The sequence below is a fragment of the Pseudoliparis swirei genome, chromosome 9 (assembly GCF_029220125.1).
Source record: "Pseudoliparis swirei isolate HS2019 ecotype Mariana Trench chromosome 9, NWPU_hadal_v1, whole genome shotgun sequence".
In the NCBI taxonomy this organism is placed as follows: domain Eukaryota; kingdom Metazoa; phylum Chordata; class Actinopteri; order Perciformes; family Liparidae; genus Pseudoliparis; species Pseudoliparis swirei.
This window is the reverse complement of record NC_079396.1, coordinates 27,827,237-27,847,108: the sequence shown is the minus strand read 5'-3', so window position 1 is coordinate 27,847,108 and position 19,872 is coordinate 27,827,237. Positions and strand designations below refer to the sequence as shown.

The window sequence follows — 19,872 nt, the reverse complement described above, 5'->3', positions numbered from 1 at the left end:
ACAATCTCAGCTCTGAAATGAGCCTCATTGTCCTCGCGCCGTGTCCTCTGGTTCTCTGACTGACAGGCTGCTAAATGAGCCTAACCTGTGAGGTGGGAGGTCCTTTGTGATTTACTGAGTGTTCATTGGTTTGACCAATCACGTTGAAGGTTTCGTGTGTCGCATTCTTTCCGCGCCGCGTGTCCCGACACGTCGCCCTCCGTTCCTCTGTGTATCAGAGGGGGAGACGGGAGGAAGGAGGAGCAGGAGGAAACCCGACTGATTCATCCACGAGTTAAACTGATTTCTGCTCCTTATTTTCGCGGAGAAATGATTGTTTTAAAAACGGAAACAGTGTAAAACCGTACTGCCGCGGTTTAAAAAAAAAAAAAAAATGCGTTAATTGCGTTAAAATATTTTAGTGCGTTAACGCGGCCAAATTAATCGCATAGATTAACGCGTTAACGCTGACAGCCCTAATATACATATATGTATACATACACAGATATATGTATATATTTATACATATATACATATATGTATACATACACAGATATATGTATACATTTATGTGTGTGTGTATATATATTCATACAAATATATGTGTATGTATATATACATATATGTGTATGTATACATATACGTATATATATATATACGTTTATGTATATATACTGTATATATGTATATATATATATGTATGCATGTGTATATATATGTATAGTATACATATATAAATACACATGCATAAATATACATGTATATATGTGTATATATATATCTATATATATGTATATATAGGTATATGTAAATATAGGTATGTATGTATATATATAGATGTATATGTGTATATATGTATATGTGAGGTATTTCATGCTGGCTTGTATCATCCTAATGTGTGACCTATTTACAGTGTAAAGCATATTTGAGAAATTTTAAATACACTATTCAAAACTTGAGTATTATAATAAAACTAATTATTATTATTAGGATTTAAAAACCTAAGTAATTGTGTCCACATATGTATTGCCCTCCATTATTGTCAGTTGTAATTTACTTTTGTTTTGTGTTCTTGTTATGTTTTTATTATTATGATGTACATTATATATCATATATATATATATATATATAATATGTATGAATTATAATTCTAAAATCAGTATTCAGATGTAAAAAAATATCACAGTGCACACGCTGTCGGCTAAAAAGACAGCCGTGATGCATTCTGGGTTTTGTAGTCCGTCCGGGTTAACGCTGGTCATGCCTCGCGACAGTGAAATCCGACACGCCTACAAGTCCCAGCATGCCTCGCGCGCTAACGCGTGTCAACGAGTGTCAACAGAGCAGCGATGTCCGCTGTTAGCGTGGAAGAAAGGCTCTCAAAGATGGAGAACGAAGACAGAACCTCCTCCGTGTCGTCCAGGTAAAACGGGGTTGTTGGTCTTTTTAAAATTTATTTCATACCGGAAGTCACGGACACCTTTTTTTTTTAGGGGTTGACTTCTCAAAACATTTTCACTGGCAGTTGGTTCGAGCATCTTCTTTTTGTCCTCGCGAGCCCCCGTCCACACAGTAACGTTTCCCTCTTTATATTAAAGGCAGTTTAACGGGGTCGGGTTTATACGGCAGCCGGGAAGTTCATTTACAGCGTGACGACGTTGACATTAACGGAAGCTTTTTACTCGCAGCCCCGTCGCGTCGTTTCAAACTCTCTCTCTCTCCCTCTAAAACTTTCGTTTTTAACGTACTTCACACGAGGTGCTCCTCGTGACATAGTTCAGCTCCATTGTCATCTTTTTTTATGTATAAAAACGGTATTTTAAAAAAAACAGGCACTTTTAAAGGCTCCTCAAAATATGGGAACGTAAAGTGTGACTGGGTGTCGCGATACATCCAGCAGAAGAGAACGACCACATATCCTGAATGAATAAAGCAGGAACAAGAAAGCATGAATTATTTCTTTTTTTATGCAGTAAAAATGCAGATTTCTGACACACAAATGCCCTCCTCTAAAGAATAACCTTTTATTTAACTAGGTGACTCATGCTGTTATTTGAATATACATGATGTCATGCTTTTGATAATGACCCAGTTGCTCTGTGTGTCTCACGTGCACCATAAGGTAACACCCACTTGGTTCCCTGCTGAGCCACCAGAGGGTGTTGCTGCATTTGGTTTCTTCCTATATTTGTTAAACTGGTTTCTCCCATGATTAAAACTTCACGTGCCAAACGCCCTGTTGGGAATTCATAATTGGAGACAATTCAGGGAGGGGGGGGGGGGGAGTATGATGTGAAATTGTGGCAACTCTGCAGACTTTTGAGTGGGCGATGAATATAATTTAAAACAAGCCTCAATCGACACTGAACCACAGATATTTAAAGACAGTTATGTGGTATAAATGTATATATCCATGTGTACAGTGTGTATCTATATTATACATTTATTTCTCTATATATATTCCTCTATATATTATTCATATATATATATATATTTATTTTATATACATGTATATTTATATATCCATATGTTTATATATATTTATTTTATGTATATTTATATATATACATGTATTTATATATATCTATTTTATATACATGTATATTTATATATATATATTTTATTTTATATACATGTATATTTATATATATATATATATTTTTTTATGTATATATATATACATGTTTTTATATATATATAATCTCCACCTATTCAAATTCCACATACTTATTCTTATCTCTATTTAAAAAAAAAAATCTGCTTACATAACTGTCTTGTTTTTTAAAAGTAGATAACAATGAGCATGTGGAATTTGTATCGTGTTGAAACTTCTTTATGGCTTCGGTGAAATGTGACATCATCTTTGGGCGTGTTACATCTTTGGGCGTGTCTTCTTTTATGCTGCGTTTTAAAACGTCGTTCTTTAAAACGCGTCCTCCATTCCCTGGACTTGCAGAGGGGGGGTCACGACCCCCCTCTGAGGGGCGCGGAGAGAGACAGCTGAATGTTTGGCAGCGGCTCAGGCTTCTGGTTTCCACGTGGCTCTTTGCTGCAGCTGCCTTCTGACTGCAGCTCCTTTTTTTTTTTTTTTTTTTTTTAAAGCAACAGTGTTGTATTTAATTTTAACGAGGAAGTAAACCCCCAAAACATGAGGCCCAGGCCTCCCAAACGTGCTTTAAACGTTGGGCTGAACTCCTCTGAGCGCTGAGTTCTCCAGGGCGGGGTTGTTGTTGTTGTTGTTGTGGGAAACAATTACCCTCGCCCGTCCATTCTGAATAATGATTTGTTGGTCTGGTGCGAAGTTGTTTCCCGGGAGGAGCGTGCACTTGTGTGTGTGTGCGTTGCCCTGGGTGGTTCCCTCCTGTCAGCTGATGGCAGCAGCAGTGTTGGGTTTCATCATGTTGTTTACTGTGTGTGTGTGTATGTGTATGTCTGTGTGTGTGTGTGTCTAATGAACATAATCTTCAGGGCGGTTATCTTCTTACATTTGTAGGCCGGGCGACTGAGGGGAGGAGCAGAGAGAGGCGGGAGGGGCGAAGCTATGTCTCTCTCTCTCTCTCTCTCTCTCTCTCTCTCAAGGGAAGAAATAGAAAGCTAAACAAATGTTTTAAAGTTTCGTTTCTCCCCCCCCCCCCCCCCTCCTGTATGTCTGCCTCTCCTCTGGGTGTGTTTTGTACCAGAGGACACGGCCGTTAACTTTATAGTGCGGGACAGAGAGTGTGTAGTGTGTGTGTAGTGTGTGTGTAGTGCAGTACTTCAGGATTAAAACTCGAGTGGCGCGGCGGGAGCTCCTCTCCAGTTATGAACTCCCTCCCTTTGTACTCCGGAGCCAGAATCTCTGGCTGCTGGACTCTGAGATCGGATGGCAGGTAAGTGCTGTTTCTCTTTATTTAATTATTCATTCATATATTTTTCCCACAGGTGTATGCTCAACACTTCTTTTTTTTGTGGTGCTCTTTCAACCCCTCCGCGGGAGGTTCGAGTCCCTCTTTAGAAAGGCGGTAAAACGGGCCTCTCTATAGCTCTTGTCGATATCAGGTTATTGTTGTTGTTGTTGTTGTTGACAAACTTGGCATCGTCGCTTAGTAACACGAGTTTGCGGCTTTTTGTGCTCCCGGCACGAAATGAAGTCAGGCGAGCACGTTTCACTATTTAAAATATTAAGTGTTTAAACATTCTGACGTTGAACTCTGAAGACGGACGGGTCACATGACCTCGTTATGACTTTAAGTTTTAATTTTAATTTAAGTTTTAATCCATGAGATCCTCCATGGAGTCGAGTGTGTTGTTTGGAGGAAACGCCTCCAGCTGTGAGCCGTGCAGCTTGCACAATGTGCACTCTTTAAAGCAGTGTGAGTGTGTGTGTGTGTGTGTGGGGGGGGGGGGGTATAACCTCTATTTTAGTTTCAAAAGTGCTTTTTTAAAGAAATAAATTTTCTTGCGACATCGCACAAATAATAATTCAATTCAGTGTATTTGTGTCGCCCATTTTCACAAATTACAATCTGTACACAACTACACATAGACATCCCTGACCTTTGACCTTTGACCTCACATCGGATCAGGAGCAACTCCAGAGGAGGATCCCTCTCCAGGACGGACCGGTGTAATAGATGTCATGTGAATATGACAGAGTGGATGAAGAGTTGGTAGTCGGCATATTCCACCATCCAGACCTCCACCATCCATCAGATGGAGGGAGAGAGGAGGAGTGGGCGGAGTCAGAGGAGTGGGTGGAGCCTCAGCAGGGCCATGGCGATAATGGATTCCATTTCTAAGGCACTAAGTCGACTCCAAGTGATAAATGTCTTTCTGAGTGAAAGGTGTTGGAGTCTTGGGAGGAGCAGCAACACGAGACCTCCAACCGAAGGTTCACTGTAGCGCGAGTCTAGTTCCCCAGTTACTCGAAAGTAACTTTATCTCATTCACCGAGACGCTGGTTTTAAGGACGGACAGCGTGCGGCGGGAACGCCGGGAACGCCGGGAACTCGTTTCCACGGCCACAAAGCGCTTGAGTTCCATTGTCACGTTTCCACTGACGTCTGAGAACAAAGGAGCGTCTCAGTGGACTGACCTCTGATGACCTCAACCCATAGCTCTCTCTCTCTCTCTCTGTCTCTCTCTGTCTCTCTCGCTCTCTCTCTCTGTCTCGCTCTCGCTCTCTCTCTGTCTCTCTCTCTGTCTCTCTCTCTCTCTCTCTCTCTCTCTCTCTCTCTCTGTCTCTCGTTCGTCCCCCCCATACACACTAACAACCTATAACCGTGTCTCTCTCTCTCTCTCCCTCGCCTGCTTCACATCTGACCTCTCGACCTCCCCACACCCCGAGGAGGAGGAGGAGGAGGAGGAGGAGAGTTCACTGACTAACAGAGAGAGCCTGGAGGGTAACCGTGGTTACGTAACAATGTTTAACCCTCACTGGGTGAAAGTGTTGCTCTGAGACTCGTTTATCATTTATGACCAAGAAGAAAAGATTGATGATTATGACCAAGAGTTTTTTTCTTCGAGGCAATGAATGTTTTTGCACGGCACCGGCGGCAGGTTCCGTCGGCCCGGCAACCGGTCCGACCGGTCGTTACATAACCTCCATTACGTAACGCGCGTCTACGCTCAGAGAACCGGAGACGGGAGGGCGAGTCTGGAAACGCTCGCCGGGAACAATAGATGTCATGTGACCAGATGAACAATAGATGTCATGTGACCAGATGAACAATAGATGTCATGTGACTAGATGAACAATAGATGTCATGTGACCAGATGAACAATAGATGTAATGTGACTAGATGAACAATAGATGTCATGTGACCAGGTGAACAATAGATGTCATGTGACCAGGTGAACAATAGACGTCATGTGACTAGATGAACAATAGATGTCATGTGACCAGATGAACAATAGATGTCATGTGACCAGATGAACAATAGATGTCATGTGACCAGATGAACAATAGATGTCATGTGACCAGGTGAACAATAGATGTCATGTGACCAGATGAACAATAGATGTCATGTGACCAGGTGAACAATAGATGTCATGTGACCAGATGAACAATAGATGGCATGTGACCAGATGAACAATAGATGTCATGTGACCAGATGAACAATAGATGTCATGAGACCAGATGAACAATAGATGTCATGTGACCAGGTGAACAATAGATGTCATGTGACCAGATGAACAATAGATGTCATGTGACTAGATGAACAATAGATGTCATGTGACCAGATGAACAATAGATGTAATGTGACTAGATGAACAATAGATGTCATGTGACCAGGTGAACAATAGATGTCATGTGACCAGGTGAACAATAGACGTCATGTGACCAGATGAACAATAGATGTCATGTGACCAGATGAACAATAGATGTCATGTGACCAGATGAACAATAGATGTCATGTGACCAGGTGAACAATAGATGTCATGTGACCAGATGAACAATAGATGTCATGTGACCAGGTGAACAATAGATGTCATGTGACCAGGTGAACAATAGATGTCATGTGACCAGATGAACAATAGATGTCATGTGACCAGGTGAACAATAGATGTCATGTGACCAGGTGAACAATAGATGTCATGTGACCAGATGAACAATAGATGTCATGTGACTAGATGAACAATAGATGTCATGTGACCAGATGAACAATAGATGTAATGTGACTAGATGAACAATAGATGTCATGTGACCAGGTGAACAATAGATGTCAAGTGACCAGATGAACAATAGATGTAATGTGACTAGATGAACAATAGATGTCATGTGACCAGGTGAACAATAGATGTCATGTGACCAGGTGAACAATAGATGTCATGTGACCAGATGAACAATAGATGTCATGTGACCAGATGAACAATAGATGTCATGTGACCAGATGAACAATAGATGTCATGTGACCAGGTGAACAATAGATGTCATGTGACCAGATGAACAATAGATGTCATGTGACCAGATGAACAATAGATGTCATGTGACCAGATGAACAATAGATGTCATGTGACCAGATGATCAATAGATGTCATGTGACTAGATGAACAATAGATGTCATGTGACCAGGTGAACAATAGATGTCATGTGACCAGGTGAACAATAGATGTCATGTGACCAGATGAACAATAGATGTCATGTGACCAGGTGAACAATAGATGTCATGTGACCAGATGAACAATAGATGTCATGTGACCAGGTGAACAATAGATGTCATGTGACCAGATGAACAATAGATGTCATGTGACCAGATGAACAATAGATGTCATGTGACCAGATGAACAATAGATGTCATGTGACCAGATGAACAATAGATGTCATGTGACCAGATGAACAATAGATGTCATGTGACCAGATGAACAATAGATGTCATGTGACCAGATGAACAATAGATGTCATGTGTGACCAGATGAACAATAGATGTCATGTGACCAGATGAACAATAGATGTCATGTGACCAGATGAACAATAGATGTCATGTGACCAGGTGAACAATAGATGTCATGTGACCAGATGAACAATAGATGTCATGTGACCAGATGAACAATAGATGTCATGTGACCAGATGGACAATAGATGTCATGTGACCAGATGAACAATAGATGTCATGTGACCAGATGGACAATAGATGTCATGTGACCAGGTGAACAATAGATGTCATGTGACCAGATGAACAATAGATGTCATGTGACCAGATGAACAATAGATGTCATGAGACCAGGTGAACAATAGATGTCATGTGACCAGATGAACAATAGATGTCACGTGACCAGATGAACAATAGATGTCATGTGACCAGGAGAACAAAAGATGTCATGTGACCAGATGAACAATAGATGTCATGTGACCAGATGAACAATAGACGTCATGTGACCAGGAGAACAAAAGATGTCATGTGACCAGATGAACAATAGATGTCATGTGACCAGATGAACAATAGATGTCATGTGACCAGATGAACAATAGATGTCATGTGACCAGATGAACAATAGATGTCATGTGACCAGATGAACAATAGATGTCATTCAATTCAATTCAATTCAGTTTATTTGTATAGCCCAATTTCACAAATTACAAATTTGTCTCGGAGTGCTTTACAATCTGTACACATAGACATCCCTGCCCCAAAACCTCACATCGGACCAGGAAAAACTCCCAAATAACCCTTCAGGGGGAAAAAAAGGGAAGAAACCTGGAGGAGAGCAACAGAGGAGGATCCCTCTCCTAGGATGGACAGATGCAATAGATGTAATGTGTACAGAAGGACAGATTTAGAGTTAAAATACATTCAATGAATATGACAGAGTGTATGAATAGTTCATAGTAGGCATATTCCACGATGGAGACCTCCACGATCCATCAGGCAGATGGCGGTGGGGAGGAGGGGTGGGCGGAGTCTCAACAGGACAGTGGCGTAGTCATGAGCAGGAATTCCACGACCCAGACGATCCATCAGGCAGATAGGATCTATGCCGTCTCATAGGGTCCGATGACCCCATGAGACGAAAGTCAAAAGGACTTCCGGGAGAAAGCAGAGTTAGTAGCGTGTGATTGAGAGATGAAAATTCATCCTTAAGGAGAGAAAAAGAGGAGATAGGTACTCAGTGCATCCTAAAGCGTCTCCCGGCAGCTATAAGCCTATAGCAGCATATCAAGGGGCTGGACCAGGGCAAACCTGATTCAGCCCTAACTATAAGCTCTGTCAAAGAGGAAGGTCTTAAGTCTACTCTTAAACGAGGTGACTGTGTCTGCCTCCCGGACTGAAATTGGAAGCTGGTTCCATAAAAGAGGAGCTTGATAACTAAAGGCTCTGGCTCCCATTCTACTTTTTAAGACTCTAGGAACTACAAGTAGTCCCGCATTTAGTGAGCGTAGCTCTCTAGTGGGGCAATATGGTACGACAAGCTCCTTAAGATATGATGGAGCATCACCAATCAAGGCTTTGTAGGTTAAGAGAAGAATTTTAAAAGTGATTCTTGATTTTACTGGGAGCCAGTGCAGAGCAGCTAGTGCAGGAGTGATGTGATCTCTTTTCTTAGTTTTAGTGAGAACACGAGCTGCAGCATTCTGGATCAACTGGAGGGACCTAAGAGATTTATTAGAGCAGCCTGATAATAAGGAGTTGCAGTAATCCAGTCTCAAGTAACGAACGTGAACCAATTTTTCTGCATCTTTTGAGACAAGATGTGCCTGATTTTTGAAATATTACGTAGATGAAAGAATGCAGTCCTTGAGATTTGCTTTACGTGGGAGTTAAAGGACAAGTCGATCAAAGATAACGCCAAGATTCTTTACAGTGGTGTTGGATGCCAGGGCAATGCCGTCTACAGAATCCACATCACCAGATAATTGATCTCTGAGGTGCTCAGGGCCGATTAAAATTACTCGGTTTTGTCTGAGTTTAACATCAAGAAGTTGCAGGTCATCCATGTTTTATGTCTTTAAGACATGCTTGAATTTTACAGAGTTGGTTGCTCTCCTCTGGTTTTATCGATAAATATAGTTGAGTGTCATCTGCATAACAATGAAAGTTTATGGAGTGTTTCCTGATAATATTGCCCAAAGGAAGCATGTATAAGGTAAATAAAATTGGTCCAAGCACAGAACCTTGTGGAACTCCGTGATTAACGTTGGTGGTTATCGACGCGTCATCGTTTACAAATACAAACTGAGATCGATCTGATAAATAGGATTTAAACCAAATTAGTGCCGTGCCTGAAATGCCAATCGACTGCTCCAGTCTCTGTAACAGGATGTCATGGTCAATGGTGTCGAATGCAGCACTAAGGTCTAACAAGACCAAGACAGAGAGGAGTCCTTTATCTGCTGCCATTAAGAGGTCATTTGTAATTTTCACCAGTGCCGTCTCGGTGCTGTGGTGTTTTCTAAATCCTGATTGAAATTTCTCAAATAAACTATTATGATGTAGAAAGTCGCACAACTGATTTGCGACCACTTTCTCAAGGATCTTGGAGAGGAAGGGAGGTTAGAGATCGGTCTGTAGTTAGCCAATACCTCTGGATCCAGAGTGGGCTTCTTCAGGAGAGGTTTAATAACAGCCACCTTGAAGGAGTGTGGTACGTGGCCTGTTAGCAGAGACACATTGATAATATCTAATAGAGAGCCGCCAATTAAAGGCAAACGTCTTTAAGCAGCCTCGTCGGGATGGGGTCCAAGAGACAGGTAGCGTGTTGAAGTAGAAACCGTTGAAAATAATTGGTCACGGTTGATAGGAGAAAATCCTCCAAATATACACCAGGGCATACAGCGGTTTCCAAGGCCATTCCACTTGAGGACAGATTGGCACTGGTTATGGGCAAGAGATTATTAATCTTGTCCTAATAGTTAAAATCTTTTCATTAAAGAAGTTCATAAAGTCATTACCACTAAGGTTTATAGGAATGCTCGGCTCCACAGAGCTGTGACTCTCTGTCAGCCTGGCTACAGTGCTGAAGAGAAACCTGGGGTTGTTTTATTTTTCTATTATTAATGAGTAATAGGCTGCTCTGGCATTACGGAGGGCCTTCTTATATGTTTTAAGACTATCTCGCCAAACTAAGCGGGATTCTTGAGATTAGTTGAACGCCATATGCGTTCAAGCTTTCGTGACGTTGCTTCAGTTTGCGGGTCTGAGGGTTATACCAGGAGCAAACCTCCTCTTCCTCACTGTCTTCTTCTTCAGAGGGCTATCGAGTCCAGTGTCATTCTCAGAGAGCCTATGGCACTGTCAACAAGATGATCAATCTGGGACGGACTAAAGTTAGACCAGGAGTCCTCTGTTATATTGAGGCGTGGTATCGAATCAAATACAGAAGGAATCGCTTTAAATTTAGCTACAGCACTATCAGTTAGACATCTAGTGTAGAAACTTTTGACTAACGGAGTACACTCCGGTAGTATAAATTCAAAAGTTATGAGGTTGTGGTCTGACAGAAGAGGATTCTGTGGGAAGGCGTTCAAATGCTCAATGTCAACGCCATAAGTAAGAACAAGATCAAGCGTGTGGCCAAAGCTGTGAGTGGGTTGCTGTACTCTCTGACAGAAGCCAATCGAGTCCAACAAGGAGATGAATGCAGCACTAAGGCAATCATTATCAACATCCACATGGATATTAAAATCTCCAACAATAATAACTTTATCGGTTTTAAGAACCAAACTTGATATAAATTCTGAGAATTCAGATATAAACTCTGAATATGGACCTGGTGGCCGGTACAGAATCACAAATCGAATTGGCTGTAGTGTTTTCCAGGTTGGATGTGAAAGACTAAGAACAAGGCTTTCAAATGAGGTGTAGTGTAATTTTGGTTGAGGATTAATTAATAGGCTCGATTCAAAGATGGCTGCTACTCCACCTCCTCGACCGGTGCCTCGAGGAATGTGAGTATTAATATGACTTGGAGGACTCGATTCATTCAGGCAGACATATTCTTCATGGCTCAGCCAGGTTTCAGTTAGGCAACATAAATCAATGTGATTATCTGATATTAAATCATTCAGTAACACAGCTTTAGATGACAGAGATCGAATATTTAGGAGACCACATTTAATAGACCTATTTTGTTGCACTGCTGAAATAATTGTGTTAACTTGTATAAGGTTATTGTGTACGACTCCTCTTCTGCTTACTTTTGATTTATTTAATTGAAGTGGCCGTGGGACAGACACAGTCTCTACTCTAAAGTCAAGGGTGGGTAACTGCTCGAATGGAAGAGCAGAGAAGGGTGTTAAACTACAACTCTGCTCCCGGTTCCTGATCTGAACCCTGGGTTGTCATAGATTAAGTCCGGTGATCAACTTGGTCATATTCGCAGAAATGAGACGCTCCGTCCAACGTGGGATGAATGCCGTCTCTCCTCATCAGATCAGGTTTTCCCCAGAAAGTCTTCCAGTTGTCTCGTAGCCCACATTATTCGCTGGGCACCACCTCGACAGCCAGCGGTTGAAAGACGACATTCGGCTATACAATTCGTCTGTCTGCAAATTTGGGAGAGGGCCAGAGAAAATTACGGTGTCCGACAACGTCTTGGCATAAGCACACACCGATTCCACATTAATTTTAGTGAGTTCCGAGCGGCGGCTCGGCGTCATTACCACCGGCGTGTATTACAATCTGACTGTATCTCCGCTTATCCTTAGCCAGCAGCTTCAAACAAGACTCCACGTCGCCCGCTCTGGCCCCGGGAGGCACACGACTCTAGTCCGTGGCCGCTATTTTCACGTTCCTGACTATAGAGCTCCCGATAACCAGGGTGTGTTCCTCAGCGGTGTGTCGCTGAGCAGGAAAACTGGTTCAAACGTGAAGTGGTAGGTGCACAGTGGGCTTCTGTGTAGACTTCGACTCCTGCGAACAGTTACCCAACCATCCGGCTGCACGGTTACCGGGGCACAGCAAACAGCTGACTGTAGCTCCAAGCCGACTACGGGAGAGGGCGGGCTAACTAGCATAGCTGTCTGAGCTTCGATAGCGCGGAGCCGTGCATCTAACCCACTTAGACCTGCCTCCAACCTAGCAAATAAACTACACTTGTTGCATGTATCGTTATCATTAAGGGAGGCAGGGGGATAACTATACATGAGACACACTGAGCAAGAGGGAGCGGGAGAGAAGAAGAAGTCATGCTCGCTGTTGAGCTGGCAACCAAAGCTTACCGGAAGAGTGAGATGATGCGTTCAGGAGCAGCTGGGAAAATCAGACTTGTTCCTATCAGCGGCTGTGACCAGATGAACAATAGATGTCATGTGACCAGATGAACAATAGATGTCATGTGACCAGGTGAACAATAGATGTCATGTGACCAGGTGAACAATAGATGTCATGTGACCAGATGAACAATAGATGTCATGTGACCAGATGAACAATAGATGTCATGTGACCAGGTGAACAATAGATGTCATGTGACCAGATGAACAATAGATGTCATGTGACCAGATGAACAATAGATGTCATGTGACCAGATGAACAATAGATGTCATGTGACCAGGTGAACAATAGATGTCATGTGACCAGGTGAACAATAGATGTCATGTGACCAGATGAACAATAGATGTCATGTGACCAGATGAACAATAGATGTCATGTGACCAGGTGAACAATAGATGTCATGTGACCAGGTGAACAATAGATGTCATGTGACCAGATGAACAATAGATGTCATGTGACTAGATGAACAATAGATGTCATGTGACCAGATGAACAATAGATGTCATGTGACCAGGTGAACAATAGATGTCATGTGACCAGATGAACAATAGATGTCATGTGACCAGATGAACAATAGATGTCATGTGACCAGATGAACAATAGATGTCATGTGACCAGATGAACAATAGATGTCATGTGACCAGATGAACAATAGATGTCATGTGACCAGGTGAACAATAGATGTCATGTGACCAGATGAACAATAGATGTCATGTGACCAGGTGAACAATAGATGTCATGTGACCAGATGAACAATAGATGTCATGTGACCAGGTGAACAATAGATGTCATGTGACCAGATGAACAATATATGTCATGTGACAAGATGAACAATAGATGTCATGAGACCAGATGAACAATAGATGTCATGTGACCAGGTGAACAATAGATGTCATGTGACCAGATGAACATTAGATGTCATGTGACCAGATGAACATTAGATGTCATGTGACCAGATGAACAATAGACGCCATGTGACCAGATGAACAATAGATGTCATGTGACCAGATGAACAATAGACGCCATGTGACCAGATGAACAATAGACGTCATGTGACCAGATGAACAATAGACGTGCGTTATAATAACATTCAATTTATCAGAGGATTCGGTCGACGCAACCTGTAGTTTGGCGTTCGTCATCCAGACGGAGGGTTTTGGTTTGAATAGAAGCAAATTCCCCCTGAGCGGCGCCTGCTTTGCATAACTCGTCATTTGTTTACCAGGAGGTTTTTTATCCTCTTCTATCCGTCGTAATGCATCGTTGCAAAGGTCGAAGCAAAGGTCGCGGCGCACCGCGGACAGGAGGCCCGAAGTTCACCGGCTTGACCGAGTCGTCGGCCGAAGTGACGTGCAGTGCATTGTGGGACCTGGGGCTGTGTGTGTGTGTGGGGCTGTGTGTGTGTGTGAATAAGAAGACTAAATCCCTCTGTCACCCCTGATGTGGAGTCGTTGTTTACAGTGATGTTGTTGTTGTTGTGTGTGTTGCAGCGGCGGCGGCGAGGGCTCTCTGGACAGGCTCCTCCCCCCCGTCGGACCGGGCCTCTCCCCGAGGAAGAGGACCACCAGCCAGTGCAAGTCGGAGCCGCCCCTGCTGCGCACCTCCAAGAGGACCATCTACACCGCGGGCCGGCCGCCCTGGTACAACGAGCACGGCGCGCAGTCCAAGGAGGCCTTCGTCATCGGTAGGGCGTCCGATCGGCTGCCGGAGTCACGTGGGGAGCCGAGGACCCCTCCTCGCCCTCTGTGTGTTTAGAAGGTCACGTTGTACTGATCTCTCGCACGGGCGGCGTTCCCGCCAAGCGCGCAGCGGCGCTTGCGTAACGACTTGTTGCTAACCCCCCCCCGCAGGACTGTGCGGCGGCAGCGCGTCGGGGAAGACGACGGTGGCCCGAAAAATCATCGAGGCCCTGGACGTGCCGTGGGTCGTGCTGCTCTCCATGGACTCGTTCTACAAGGTGTGTGTGTGTGTGTGACAATAGAGCAGGGGTGGGCAAACTTTCTGACTCGCGGGCCACAATGGGTTCTAACATGTGACCGAGGGGCCGGGCCAGGAGCATTTGGACACGCAATGTCATTTATTAAACCTGGAGATTGCGTCTGTTTTTTATACATTTCAATTTAAGGTGCAAAGTTAAAGTAATCAACATTTACTGGAAAGAGATCAATGGAATCACTTTCAACATTCAAAACAAATTATTACCCAACGAAATACTCAAGCTCAATAATTACCTTCGCATTGAAAATGCCGGAAGGTTATGTTTTGATCGCCGTGTATTTATTTATTTATTTAGTTATTACCTTCGCATTGAAAATGCGGAAGGTTATGTTTTGATCGCCGTGTATTTATTTATTTGTATGCGTGTTATTCGCATAACAAAAAAAGTTTTAAACCGAATCGCATAAAATTTGATGGGATGATTGGTTATTATCCTGGGACCATTTGATTAGATTTTGGGATCAATCGGGTCAAAGGTCAAGGTCATGAAAAGGTCAACATATTCTTGAATTGCATGCAATTTGGTGGGATGATTTTGGGATCAATCGGGTCAAAGGTCAAGGTCAAGGTCATGGATAGGTCAAATTTTTTTTTTACCATAGCACGGTCAATTTTCATCCAATTGGCATGCAACTAATGCCAACATGTTCATAATTCAATGCCCAATCTTGTGATATGCGAAGGTATGCGCTCTACCGAGTGCCCGTTCTAGTTTATTTATTTATTTATTATGTGAATGAATGTTGGTGGTGGTCGGAGGGGCCGTAGGCGCTGATTGGCTGCCACGCTTCCGTCAGTCTGCCCCAGGGCAGCTGTGGCTACTGATGTAGCTTACCACCACCCGGATGACTGTGTGTGTGTATGACTACTGGACTCTGTAAAGCGACTTCGGGTGACTTGAGAAGCGCTATAGAAATAAATGATTATTATTATTATTTATTTGTATGCGTGTTATTCGCAAAACTCAAAAAGTATTGAACCGAATCGCATGAAATTTGGTGGGATGATTGTTTATTATCCGGGGACCAGTTGATTAGATTTTGGGATCGATCGGGTGAAAGGTCAAAGGTCATGAACAGGTCAAAATCTTTCGCAGAACTCAAAAAGTATTGAACCGAATCGCATGAAATTTGGTGGGATTATTGTTTATTATCCGGGGACCAGTTGATTAGATTTTGGGATCGATCGGGTCAAAGGTCAAGTTCAAAGGTCATGAACATGTCAAAATTTTCTTGAATCGCATGAAATTTGGTGGGATGATTGGTTATTATCCGGGGACCATTTGATTAGATTTTGGGATCAATCGGGTCAAAGGTCAAGGTCAAGGTCATGGAAAGGTCAAACTCTTTTTTTACCATAGCACGATACATTTTTGTCCAATTGGCATGCAACTAATGCCAAAATGTTCATAATTCAATGCCCAATCTTGTGATATGCGAAGGTATGCGCTCTACCGAGTGCCCATTCTAGTTTCTAATTGTTTTAAACCCCGCAAAATAATGGACGGATTGTCCTGAGAGATAGACTGTATTAAATATCCTGCCTGCAGCAGAAACTAGAAAGGGGTCTTTAAATTGAGGGCGATGTGCGGCGTCATCTGGTCAGCATGTGTATGAACCCGTCACAAACAGACTGACAGCGCTTTACTCGAGAAAATATGACCCTAAAGCTGACAATTGAAGTTCGATTTTTAAAAATTATTCATATCTCTTCTGAAAACACACCTTTACTCATGTGGACGAACTGTTTTGGTGTTTGAAATTGGTTTACCAAAGGTCATAGGTTCACAAAAGCAGTGAAATATCTGAATACAATGCTAGATACATGTAATTGCACCTGTCCATCCTGGAGAGGGATCCTCCTCTGTTGTTCCTGATCCGATGTGAGGTCAAAGGTCAAAGGTCAGGGATGTCCATATGTACAGATTGTAAAGCACTCAGAGACAAATTTGTAATTTGTGAAATTAGGCTCTACAAATGAACTGAATTGAACTGAATTGAATAAATGAGGAAAACCAAATTTTGTATTAACATTTTTTTAGTAAAAATGATGTGGTCTGTCACACATTCACCAAAATGATAAAGATGGGACTGAGAAATGACTTCATATTGCAGATAAAGTTTCATGTGTGTGCAAATAAAAAATGACCATTACATTTTTTTATTTTTATAAATATGTATTGTACATAAAAATAAAAAAATTCTACATTATATACATGTTGAGAAATAGAAAACAGAACACAACTATTGACAGACTATTTACAATATGGCTTCACTATAATAACATTTTACATTACATTACATGTCATTTAGCAGACGCTTTTATCCAAAGCGACTTACAATAAGTGCATTTCAACCTAGAGTACAAACCAAGAACAACAAGAACACAGGAAGCAACACTTCCTCAACTCAGTAGAACCACAAAAGCACCACAATAAGTGCCATGCCAGTGCCACTGAAGTGCAAATCTGTGTTTTAATCCAGATATAGTCTAAAGATGTGTTTTCAGTCTCAGGCGGAAGATGTAGAGACGTTCTGCTGTCCTGATGTCAGTGGGGAGCTCGTTCCACCACTGAGGAGCCAGGACAGCAAACAGTCTGGATGTAGAGCGATTAGCTCGAGGTGCAGGAGGCACAAGACGATGGCTGTTGCCGAGCGGAGCGAACGTGCCGGGGTGTACGGTGTGACCATATCCCGGATGTAGACGGGGCCCGATCCGTTCAGAGCACGGTACGCCAGAACCAGTGTTTTGAAGCGGATGCGAGCAGCCACCGGTAACCAGTGGAGAGAGCGGAGGAGCGGAGTGGTCATCGTGTCACGAGAGCTCTCTGCTGGCCGGGCAGGTGGAGCTGCAGGTGGAGCTGCAGGTTGAGCTGCAGGTGGAGCTGCAGGCGCCGGTGAATCCTCTCTGTAAAATACAAGACTAGTCAACACCGCGCACAAGTTACGGACACCGGGACGGACACCGTGACACGTAACGTGTAGTAAAGACTCTTACCCGGTCCAAGTGGCTCTCTTCTGGCTGCGTGTTCCTCCTCGTGGCTCTGCAGCCCCTCCAGGCTCCGCGCTGCTCTCCAAAATCACTGCGGCTGTTTCTAAATGAGCCTCACCTGTGTGGTGGGCGGGTCCCTTGTGATTTATTGAGTGTTCATTGGTTGTTTTTTTCGCAAAATGTTGACCGACAAACTGATTGACAAATCATGGTGAAGGGTTTTGTGTGACGAGTACTTTCCGCGCCAACGCACACCGGAAGTAAACAAAGTCGCGATTTGGACAAGTTCGGCGGGCCGGATTAAAAAGCCTAACGGGCCGGATGTGGCCCGCGGGCCGTAGTTTGCCCATGTCTGCAATAGAGTAATATAGCGCGTCTGAATTTTGACGCGTTTCTTCCTGTCGTCACGGCGACCAAAATCTGCTTGAATCTTTTCGTCCGTTGATTTCTCCCAAATTCACCAAAAGTTACCGTTAGATCGCGCCTCATTTACATATTTAAATATAACATTAAATAAAACTTGTAGTGCACCAAATATTCCTCTCGATGGTGAAGTTTCACGTCGACGAGTTCATTTCTTGACCCTCTTCACCTGTAGAGTCTTCACCGTGTGTAATCCCGGTTCAGGGGGGGGGGGGGATCTTGTGTGTATGGGGGGGGGGGCTGTGGGGGGCTCGCGAGGGGCCGAGGGGTCGAGGGGTCAGTTTGCTGAGTTGCGTTTCCCCAAAGCGTCCAAAACATTTCTGTCTGTGACTTTCCAAATTCATACCTCGAGTTCTCCGGTGTCCTCAAGTCGAGCCTGTTGCACCGGTTTTTTATCCCCAGTGAGTAATTACTGAGGGGGGGGGGGGGGTTGTTCTGGAACAGCCGAATACACAGACACACACACACACCACCTGGTACAGACGTCACAGTGGCGCATGATGTTCTCCTAAATTTAGTTCCCCTGATTTCTGCTGCTCTCGACTCTCTGAAGTGTTTAATCCGATCTCAACCTCAGCAAACTATTATTTGAGCCTGTGTGCTTTTAAAAATATATGAAAAAAATTAGTTTGCGTATTATTTAATTATTATTGTTGTTAAAAGAAATTGCATTCATTATTTAATTATCTTAAAAAATATTTAGCATTCATCATTTCGTTATTATAAAAATAAAAAAAAGTATTTTTTTATTCTGTTTCATTATAAAAAAGTGTTTTAGCATTTATTGTTTAATTATTAATATTAAAGAAATATTTTTTTAAAATATTTTTTATTATTATTCCCCCCCAAAAAATTTGCATTAATTATTTAACTATTATTAAATGTTTTATTTATTTATTGTTTTATAATTAAAAAAACATTTAGCATTCATTGTTTAATTCTTATTATTAAAAAAACACATTTTGCATTATTTTTTAAATTATTATTATTAAACAGATATGTATTTATTGTTTAATTATTATTATTTAAAATAATGTTTTTTAGTTAATGTTTAATTATTTGTATTTAATAAATACATTTAGCATTCATTGTTTAATTATTATTATTAAAAAATATTTATTTAATTATTATTATTTCAAAAAACATTTTGGATTTATTATTTAATTATTATTTAATTATGACTATCATTATTATTATCATTATTTTTAATATTATGTGAAAGTCCTGTCAAAAGCATGAAGCTGAGCGTCCTCGCCGATCCCTGCAGGTGCTGACCCCGGATCAGCAGACTCTGGCCGCCAGCAACGACTACAACTTCGACCACCCGGACGCCTTCGACTTCGACCTGCTGACCCACACGCTGCGCAAACTCAAGCAGGGCAAGAGCGTGAAGATCCCCGTGTACGACTTCACCACCCACGGGCGGCAGAAGGAGTGGGTGAGGACACACACACACACACCAAAATACACACTAAAGTCACGATAATCTCAGTTTCTCTTGTTGTAATTTATCCTCCTTTACGCTTTTCAGTAATAATGACCTGCAACGTGTGTGTCTGTTTGTGTGTGTGTGTGTGTGTGTGTGTGTGTGTGTGTGTCCGTCCCCTTCCACAGAAAACCGTGTATGGAGCCAGCGTTATCATCTTCGAGGGAATCATGGCCTTCGCAGATAAGAAGCTCCTGCAGGTAATCTAGGGCCATCAAGTGTGTGTGTGCGTGTGTGTGTGTGTGTCTGGATCATGCATCCGTGTGTAATCTCACGCACACAGAAACAAGATATTGTTTTGTGCGT

At 42.6% G+C, this 19,872-nt stretch overlaps 1 protein-coding gene across 7 annotated transcripts in view; it reads left to right on the top strand.

The window, feature by feature from the left end:
- The first annotated feature begins 1,307 nt into the window (after nt 1-1,307).
- The window catches only part of uckl1b (uridine-cytidine kinase 1-like 1b), a 28,437-nt gene continuing 9,872 nt past the window's right edge, over nt 1,308-19,872 (top strand). For 4 of the 7 annotated variants that reach the window (XM_056422538.1, XM_056422541.1, XM_056422542.1 and 1 more), the window contains exons 1-5: nt 1,308-1,402; nt 14,159-14,352; nt 14,519-14,625; nt 19,348-19,518; nt 19,695-19,766. In XM_056422538.1, the coding sequence (XP_056278513.1) occupies nt 1,329-1,402; nt 14,159-14,352; nt 14,519-14,625; nt 19,348-19,518; nt 19,695-19,766 (618 nt within the window). In that variant the 5' untranslated portion in view covers nt 1,308-1,328. Of the gene's footprint in view, nt 1,403-3,671; nt 3,849-14,158; nt 14,427-14,518; nt 14,626-19,347; nt 19,519-19,694; nt 19,767-19,872 lie in introns of those variants that run through there. The other 3 variants (XM_056422539.1, XM_056422543.1, XM_056422544.1) reach the window with 3 other exon arrangements.